The sequence below is a fragment of the Sander vitreus genome, chromosome 9 (assembly GCF_031162955.1).
Source record: "Sander vitreus isolate 19-12246 chromosome 9, sanVit1, whole genome shotgun sequence".
In the NCBI taxonomy this organism is placed as follows: Eukaryota; Metazoa; Chordata; class Actinopteri; order Perciformes; family Percidae; genus Sander; species Sander vitreus.
Window position 1 is genome coordinate 21,628,109 of NC_135863.1, and position 9,538 is coordinate 21,637,646.

The 9,538-nt window shown below is 37.6% G+C and overlaps 1 protein-coding gene across 1 annotated transcript; it reads right to left on the minus strand.

Moving 5' to 3' along the window:
- Positions 1-2,668: 2,668 nt before the first annotated feature.
- LOC144523601 (E3 ubiquitin-protein ligase RNF126-like) lies at positions 2,669-8,355 on the minus strand. Its single transcript, XM_078259269.1, has 9 exons — positions 8,259-8,355; positions 6,697-6,755; positions 5,906-5,966; positions 5,123-5,358; positions 4,915-4,983; positions 4,737-4,806; positions 4,473-4,566; positions 3,099-3,214; positions 2,669-2,977 (listed from the first exon to the last, which is right to left on the minus strand). The coding sequence occupies exons 1-9, from the start codon at positions 8,331-8,333 to the stop codon at positions 2,798-2,800; spliced, it is 960 nt and encodes a 319-aa protein (XP_078115395.1). The 5' UTR covers positions 8,334-8,355; the 3' UTR covers positions 2,669-2,797.
- Between the last annotated feature and the right edge of the window lie 1,183 nt (positions 8,356-9,538).

The following is a 9,538-nucleotide window of genomic DNA, read 5'->3' on the forward strand; positions in this document are numbered from 1 at the left end:
GGTCACGTCAAATAAAGCCATTTGACTTTATTTAATGATTCTTAACGTAATTTGGCAAAACCTAGACTCTAATATATTTAATGTAAAACAAAGCAACAAAAAATAATGGTTGTGATATTTGCCATACACACGGATAATCAGTGTTTTAAGGAAGTTACACCTTTTGAGGGCTATTGTCTCAAAATAATAACGTCACTGTTTTAGAAAGAAACATTTCTAACACCTATTCACAGACTAACATGCATGTCAGCCATCTCAATATAGTGTCTAAAGGAAAGTCACCTAGATGTTGGTGTATATTAGAGCAAAATCTGTCAAAAGTGTAAGGAAATGTCTGCAGTAGTCAAAGACTGAACTGTGAGGTTTCTTCTCCTTGGCTAAATTCTAAAGTATGGGGTTCTCACAATAGTCTAAGTTTCATTTAACTTGAACAAACAGAAAATACTAAGGACGTTCTTTATCAGGTAATCCACTGGGCAAACAGATATTAATTCAGCAAGGATGGGACATCACATTCAGCACACTATTTCAAAATGCTAGGCTGAAAAGGCACATAAAGACAGATGGCACAATTGAAATTTTAGCAAAGGGTTATGGTGATGCTAGCAATCTTTCTGCAGGTGGTTGTCAAATGGAGACTTGTTGAGGGAACAATAAAAAAAACACACATACAAATTCCAGAAAACCTGTTTTCGAGTCAAAAGAAGCTTGAAAGTATGTCTGCAGCCAGACTTTAATCCTGTTAAAATTCTGTGGAATTAATTTCAGATTACTACCCAGATATTCCCTATAAACTCAAACAAGCCTTAATGTATGAGCAGGTATGTTAGAAAATCCACAAATCCAGATGTGCCATGCTGATGTTTCTGAAAGAAGCCAGAGTGCTGCAAACCTATTGAAAATCTATATGTCACTTTGTCACAAGAAGTTACATGTATTTTAAATCTAAAATGGTAGCTTTAGACGTTAAAAGTTTTAGTAAATTAATATTAAAACAGCTTGTCATATTTCAAGGTACAGTTACAAGGGCACACATTTGCAGAGTAAACCACAAAGACAACAATAAACTGTGAATATAAATCAGCTATTTCACATTGTAAAGTCAAACTTATAGTCAAGTGTATCAATTTGTCATCTAGCTAGACCAATGTTCTGCTCATAGAAATCCCCTCAGATTAAAGGCCTTTGAACCTAAACTCCAAAGGAGAAGAGAGGTACAATGTGGAGGAAATACACCCATATGGCTAAACAATGATGGGAAGCAGAATTGATTGGCCCTTTGAAAACATTTAATAGGCAAGTATAAGTACCCCATTGAAAGATTCAATAGAGACTCTTGTTTACTATCTGCATTCCTGCAGGCCTTACTTTGAAAGTACAAAATAATCTCAAGACTATTATGCATTGAAATCACTTCAAGCAGTGCTTGCTAATGGTGTTATTGTTTTTGGTTGTTCTAAGAGCCTGCAAGATGTCATTAAAAGGGACAAATAACTTAGACTGAACAGACCAGAACAGCTCATGTTTGCCAATGTGTTTACCATATTACTATTTTCTTTATTTGGTATTAGGAAAAACAAGTATACTAAAACTAATTTTTTTTGCTCAATGATAGCTTATTTGCTGTACCAATGACCACATTTCAGAAAATGTCCTGCTCTTTTTTTACTACACTACCATCTAGTGTCTAAGCACAGCACTACACAATAAGTGCATACAATTAAAATAACATTTGTTGGTAGTTACGGTCAGTTCTTGAAACAAGCTACGTTTTACCATGGATGTCTTTAAATCCATTTTTATGACTACCTTTGCTCATGACTAGACCTTTAAAGAACATTATATATGCATACACGTACACACCAAGAATGCTTTACATGGATTTTGAGTGGTAGCACCCAAAAAGCTTTATTTTCATATCAGTTTTTATTTTGACACGATCATACTGCAAATCAATAGTTTTTCAACCTGAAACTTTAGAAAACATTTAATTTACCTTTAAGTTAAAATGCACTAAAATATTTCTAAGTGTTTTAGGCTTGCAGATAACATCCTTGTGTGTAATTTAGTAATGGAGTATCCACATCATTATCCAAACAGCACAAAATTACTGCAATTTGATGCATTCTTTCAAGTGCAAACAATGGTACCTGTGTGGTGTCATGTGATGTGGAAGTGAATCTCTACAGTAAATTCAAATTTTATAAACTTTTGGAATTTTGTTTTGAGAACAAGAGGAATCATATGTAGTATCATTCTAAACCATGAAGAAACTTAAGTGCACACTTTTAAAAGTGCACTACAGTGCACCTTAGGTCATATTATCTGAGAGATATGAATGGTACTTATAAAAATTAATAACTGTACATTCCTTTTTGCTTCATTGGCTAAAGTGGGTCTGGGGTTTTAAAAAAAAAGAAGAAAAAAAGTTAAAAAAAAAAGAAGAAAAAAAGAAAGAAAAGCGACTGTCTGGTTTTCCCGAGTCTTCTACCTTTTGGATTCCTTTGTTTTCTCTTCCTGTATGAGGTGATTCAGGCAGATCTCCATATCCTCCCTGACAGAAGCTGCACTCCAGGCCTCCGCCCTTCCTTTGTTCAGATCCCTGATGAAGGTGGGAGCAACAGGACGGGCAGAAATACATGGACCTCACGCATCACTTACTTCAGGCTTGAGTGCTCCTGGCCAGATGCACTCAGGTCTCTACCCTACAGCAGGGAGAGACTGGAGGTCACCGCTCTGAAGTACAGCAGCCTAGGAGCTATAAACAGCTCATAGGGAAATAAGGACATGTGGTCCTCTAGGAGTTATCAGTGGAGTTCTCATTGCTGGTCGAACTTGAGGACTGAGGGGTAGAGGAAGATGAAGAGGACGAGGAGGAGGAAGGGGAGGAGGTAAAGTTCATCCCTGAAAGTTCTGGAGGGTTCGTTGCCGTGTTCTGCCCACTCAAGCTTTTCCTGCACACTGGACAAGTGTCATGCTGGAGAGAAAAGAGGGGTAAAAATACAAAATGTCATCGCTGATGCTTCCCCATTACATTATTCCAGATAGCAAATGGTGAATGTAAGTGGAAAGAGCATTAGATAGCGGGTCTTTAATACCTGTTCCAGCCAGGGCACGATGCAATCATTGTGAAACATGTGATTGCATGGGAGCTGCCTCACATTTTCTCCAACAGTGTAATCTTCTTTACACACTGGACATTCCAGTCCTGAAGCTGAAAGACAGAAAATTAAAACAATTTAAAAATAAATAAATAAATTTGATCCAAATATAATCTGTCAAGTGGGTTTGAATGAGAGGTTCACAAATAGTTACATAACATTGTGAACCATCAATTAGTTATTCATAGCCAACAGCCACAGTGGAGTTTAAAATGAGGTGGGATAGATCAGAAAAGCCTTTAGCTATGCAAAGTGGTAGTTGCACAACCGACTGTCTAAAACCTGATATTATGGGTGTGCCAAGTAACTAGCATAATTAAAATAACCTGCAGATAAAGATTGGACGTTTTGGTGCAAAACTCTACCAGATGATGATTTCAATAAGACTAAATATGTATCTTGTGGTTGATTATCAAATAAGTGAACTGCTTCAGTTATCTGTTGCCTTTTTTCTTTTTTAACAAAATCATGCCTTTGAGCTCACTTGAATGAATAATTCAAGTCCATGGTGAGATGCTTCAAATGAATCATTCTTATAACGTTCAAAACTGAAGCCCAATGAAGCCCTTTCATCTGGCAAAAAAAACAAATATTAAAATGACATTGCAGTGTAATAACTTGGGGTGTAAGAAAAAAATGGATACACTTGAGTATTGCAATATTTTATTTTGCAAATACTGTATCGATTTTTTCAAAAACACAATATTTTTTTTTTATTTTTTTTTTTTAGTTTACGTGTAAAAAATATTCATGCAAGACAGTGGTTCACGTTTATGTTGTGTTTAAACCCCCTACTGCTGGATGGCTATGCTGAGACACACCACTAGTGTCCTTGCCTAGCAGTGACCGACTTTTTGCTAGAAGCTAACAATGTAGCTATGGCTGAACTTTGGCCTACTTTAGCATATAAATATTAGCTCACTAAGAACCTGTGAACCACAATCCCAAACTGGCAGTTTGGTTTTCTGTGTACTGACTTGTTTACCTAAAGTAAACTTCTTTGACTTTTATGCACATCATGTCTTTTTTAAATATTAGTTTTTTCTAAAATTATACTTAAAAAAAAAATCCCAATATATCGCCTTACGCACAGTATCGAAATATATTGCAATATATTGAATCGTGACCCATGTATCGTCATACGTATCGTATCGCCAGACTTCTGCCAATACACAGCCCTAGTAATAACAGCATGCAACCATCTGCTGTAAAAAAAAGTTATACTGCTGTCCAAAATTTGCACATAATACAGTCTAAGATATCAGAAGATTTTTAGACTAGACTATTAGCCTTTATTATGTTTTAACTTACCAACATGCTCAGCTGTAATTTGTACTGTAGGAAGAGTTTTTATTTTATCCCCATCAGCAGGCGGAGGTCCCGTGTTCTCAAACTGGTTTAATAACTAAAGACAAGAGACAAAAAGATAGAAAAGAAAAGCATGTATGCATATTACTGCATGTTTTCTTACACAACATGATGTTGTGTAAGAAAACACTCAAATCAAACCTTTTTTCTTTTTTTAAATAAGAAGAGGAATCACTTTGAAAACATGTGAAGGTTTCTGAAAAATACCTGAGTTATAATTGCATCTAGTCCATTAGCACCCCAGGCATAATCCATAGGACTTGAGTGCAGAACACCCCTTTAAGAAAACAATCAAAACAATACACAACAGTTAGGAGACACCTCGACAGTGTTTTGTTAAGAATTTGTTTTCTGGGTTAAATATAGCTCTGTTCCAGACACTCACCAGGGTCCAACACCGATATTTGGCATTGCAGTGGGCGCAATTATTCCATTCACTAGTTGCTGAATGATTCTACAAAAGAGAAGATACAGCTATGAGAAAGATTTATTGAGAGAGAAATGAGACAAAAAGTGTTCCGCTATAAAGGAAGGACTTAAGTCCCACTGGTGCTTGATTTTATGTCCCACAAGTCACAGTGAGTTCTCCTTACCCTTCTAAAGTGGGAACTCCCTCAGCCCTCCCTGCTTGTCGCCTTGAACCATGACGACTTCTCGGTTGCCTGGCACCATATCGTTGCCGTGATGCCGTTTCCCTTTCTCGCCTGTTTTCAGCATCCCTGTTATCCTCTGTCCCCAGTCCAGACCCGAAGTTGAAGCGGTCGTCAAAGACACCCAGGGCAAACTGACCATAGCCCGAGGGGAATGTAAACAAGTGCTGGTCCGCATTCTGGGAGAAAAACAGATGAAAGCACACAGACAAATCTGGGTGCTGCATGCTTGATGGTAGGAACCTGTGAAGCTTTGTTTCTCTACTTACTCAAAACTATGTATCGTCAATACAACACAGCTGAAGCATTGAGAGTTTTGTTGACTGTAAGGTCAAATTTTAACCCAATGGAAAAGCATTCTGGCATAAAGAATCTCGCTGTTTAATGAGGTAACCACATCATAACAGCTCCTTTATTTTTCAGTAAATAAGTTATCCCACAGCACTTACATAAACTACATATCAGGCTAGGAATGTGACTCATCTTTGGGCAAAGTTAAAACAGCCCAACCCATCAATGTAACATTGCCATATAGAGCAAGACTGTGGTCTGTTACAAAAGCTGAAGTGGAAACCCTGAGGTGACTTCCATCCCGTGCAGTACTAGATCAGCAAAAAATTGCCAACAGAAACTATTTGAGGGAATTCTGACAATATTATGCAACAGTGTCGTAGATCAGAGAAAAGGTTGTGTGACAGAGATAAGAGTAAAGAATAGGTTAGAAACCTCAAATGGTTGCTGGTTCTGGGGCCCGCTGGAGATGTTAGACATAGAGCCATTGTCAGCACTAAACAGGGAACAAGTAGTTGACAAAGTTATTTCTCATCAAATTCATTTTTCAGTTTCCATCATTCCCAGTAATGATATAAAGTGTTTGTGTCCTATTTCTCCCCTTTATCCTCAGCCCTACACCTTCTGATATCACTCTGAAATAAGAGGATATAGTGATTTAGATTGTATGTGTTATGATACATTTTGTTACAAGCTGTGTAGCTTTAAAAGTAACAAAAATGTATCACAACACATACAATCTAAATCACTTATTTGAGAGTGATATCAAAAGTTAATGTTTAAAGTTGACACTTTCATCACTCATGTGATAATTGACTGTATGGAAGGTTGATTAAATATGTGGCAGTATCACAGCTTGTGTTGCTAGTCCTTGTAGGTGCTAGTGTAAAGCAAAGTAATGCAGCGTGCTATTACACTAAATGTTAGCCACTATATGTTCAGAATCATCTTTATTGGACAAGTATGTATACACATACAAGGAATTTGACCCAGGTGTATGTTGGAGAATAACATAACTGTTAGGAATGACGGCCAAACATATGAAAGCCGAGATTTAAAAAAAACTAAAACAAAGACTTTCCTTTACAAAGACTATTTGAGGAACTTCATTCTCCATAATGAATGGCGTCAGTCTCCTCATAACTCTCTAATAGTTACAGTCTAACAATCACATCAAATGCGGCCTTGATTTGGAAAACTGTATTTAATATACAATTTATACACACCTTCTCTCCTCCAGCAGTTCCTCAATAAACCCTGACTCACATCTTGGACATGTGTACTCCTGTGAACAAACAAAAGGTAGCACAAAACAAAACAAAAAAAGTCACTTGCATGAAAACTTCAACTACAGCCTATTACTGTGTTAACACTGTGCGTGGCAAGTGTTAACTGCAAATGAGATATGTCAAATACAACTCTACTGATAGCACAGCTGGACAGTGAGATAAAGAAGACGGAAAATGATTATCCTTCTCATATGACTAAACCAAGCTCTCTAACCACGAAAAGCAGCGTGAAGTGCTTTGAGGTCTGACAAAATTGTCCCATTGATTGTAGCGGATAGTAATAAAACACCAAATTTCAAAAGGCAGGCTCACGACTCGCGTGAGGAGGCCTTCCCACTCCATCCTAACCACTGTATATATTGGGCTATGTGTTGAAAGTGGCCTGACCAGCAGTGTCACGATTTCATAAGTTTGACTGTAGTCTGTAAGCCCCTTCAGCAAACACCGTATACAGCTGAGAAGACCTACCCATCCATTCGGGACATCTACAGATAAGAGATGTTTAGGAAAAGCTTCCGTGTAGTGGATATCAGAGCATAAAAGCCCAACACCACCAGAATGAGCTACAGCTTCTTCCTCCAGGCTGTCAGACTACTGAGCACCTTACAGCAACCCAACATTCAAAACACACACACATATATATATATAAACCTTGTTACCATACATAATTTTTTACACTTTCTTACTTACTTATGTGTGGATATACAGAGTTTTTTTGTCATTGTGTATTTTTTTAAAACCTTGATCCTGAGATAAACAATGGCACACAGTCTATTCCAAACAATAAAGCAGCAGTTGCACAGGTGTATGAGGTGTTAATGTGACCACAGGCCATTACCAGCAACCTACAGAAACCTATGGCTGATCTTTTACATTGTGAAAGGCACATGTACAGCTCTATGACAGATCATTCTAGCCTGCGACAGGCATGCCACTTGTGTGCTTCACTGAATGGCAAAACAAGAAAAGGACGCAGTGGCATTGTTGCTGCGGGACCATTCACACGAGTGGTTAACAATCTAATTAACGTTAGTACGCAAAGTCAGACTAGTGTTAACGGAGTTTCACTAATAAAAGAAATACCTGAAGTCGAAAATTAGACGCGATCAGTGCTACAGTTACCAGTTATTGCTAGTGAATAGAGCTAACATTATCAGTTAGGCTAAAATAAACCCACAGTAATCAACAAATGACCCAGTCAAACGTTGTTACAAATAAGGCTTGGCAGAGTAGCAGTGGCCTGTGTGTAATAACTAAGCTAATGCTACGCAGTTCGTGTTTGTATGCTGGTGTATCCACTACAGAGATAACAAGCTAGCTAACTAACACTGGGTAGCGTTAGCAAGATAAACGGGAACTCGTAGCAGCTGGCTAACACTGCTAGCATGCTAACTGTTGGCCCAGCTGCTACAACGATTTCTACTAAAGTAACAACAACGCCACTGTGTTTTTCATTTGTCCAACTGTCTCTATCTTTACTTTCTGTCTACAGTACTTACGGGAAGCCGAGGACTAATCTCTGCGGAGCATCTGTGACAGAAGAACCGGCTAGGCCATGGAGGAGCTTCCGCCATCTTTAACCACTAAACAGGTAGAGAGGAGGAAGCACTACGGAGCACCGAAAAGGTCAATGTTAACCTCCTAGAAAATACGGCGAGCATGTGATTGAAATGACTGCCCTGCATGATGCATCATAGATAATACTAAAATGTATTATATGAATGAAGAATATAAAGACAAAATAAAAAAAAATGGAACATTACTGGATGGATTTTACATTATTTATTATAGAATTACAGACTAAGATTAATCTAAAATAAAACAAATTGATTATATTGAATTAATTAATTGTTTTACAACAGGTGTAAACATAAGGGACTGTGTATAATGTATAATTATTAATGAAAATACATTTATTTATTTATGCAAGACTAACAATTGTGTGTGTTACATAATATTGCCACATGGTGGTGCTTTTGTGTATCAATTGTTGAAGAGTGTCACTGTAGTTCACATTGTAGCCAGGGACTTAGGATACTGGTAAGTTTCCTATGGAATCCATGTGATCAGAATTTAGAATGAGGATTGACTTTATTGTCATTGTAAGTTGTACATGCAATGACATTAAAAGTGCTATTCTATGGTGCAAACAAAAAAACACATATCTTCAGGCAGGTTATTATATGTTGGGGAAAACCAAGTTAAGGTGTCCTTAATTCATACACACATACCAACGCAAAAGCCTCCCCAAGAAATGTGTATTATGTATCCCCACACTGTGTGTCCATTGAACTCATCCCTGCAGGTTCAGGGCCCCCTGCACTCCCTGTTCACATATAAACCAGAGATATGTTTTTGCAATCTGGCACTGCACTGGATTTATTTTGACACATTTTACTTTTTTCCATTGGATTCCTGTCAACTACCTCTTGAGACGTACTTTGAGTGTTTAAAAGTAGCATCTGTTTTTGCGCAACGCATCTCGTCAATGGTGGATTTGTGTGGTGTCCTTGATTATTTGACAGTAGCTGTTGGAACCATTTGATTAAGTGTCCAACCTGAGAGAAATTAAATAAATAACCTCTCACATGGGAAAGACATTCTCTCATTTGATGTGAACACAGCCAAGTTCTTGCTGGCAGCTACTAGCGGCCCTGAGATAGCAGTGAAGGTCTCAGAGATCACTTAGTTAAATAAGAACTGGAGAGGAAAGTGATTGATTTTATTTTGTTTTCAGGTCTGTTTTTGTTTTCGAAGTTGTAAATTAAAGTTTCCTCAA

Bases quoted from the DNA above. Each gene is read 5' to 3' on its own strand.
- LOC144523601 (XM_078259269.1), bottom strand. From the start codon at position 8,333: ATGGCGGAAGCTCCTCCATGGCCTAGCCGGTTCTTCTGTCACAGATGC. The intron at 5,359-5,905 runs GTTTCTAACCTA...TTTTTCTCCCAG, and splicing joins AGAACCAGCAACCATTTGAG to AATGCGGACCAGCACTTGTT. The intron at 3,215-4,472 runs GTAAGTTAAAAC...TCTGTCTTTCAG, and splicing joins AATTACAGCTGAGCATGTTG to CTTCAGGACTGGAATGTCCA.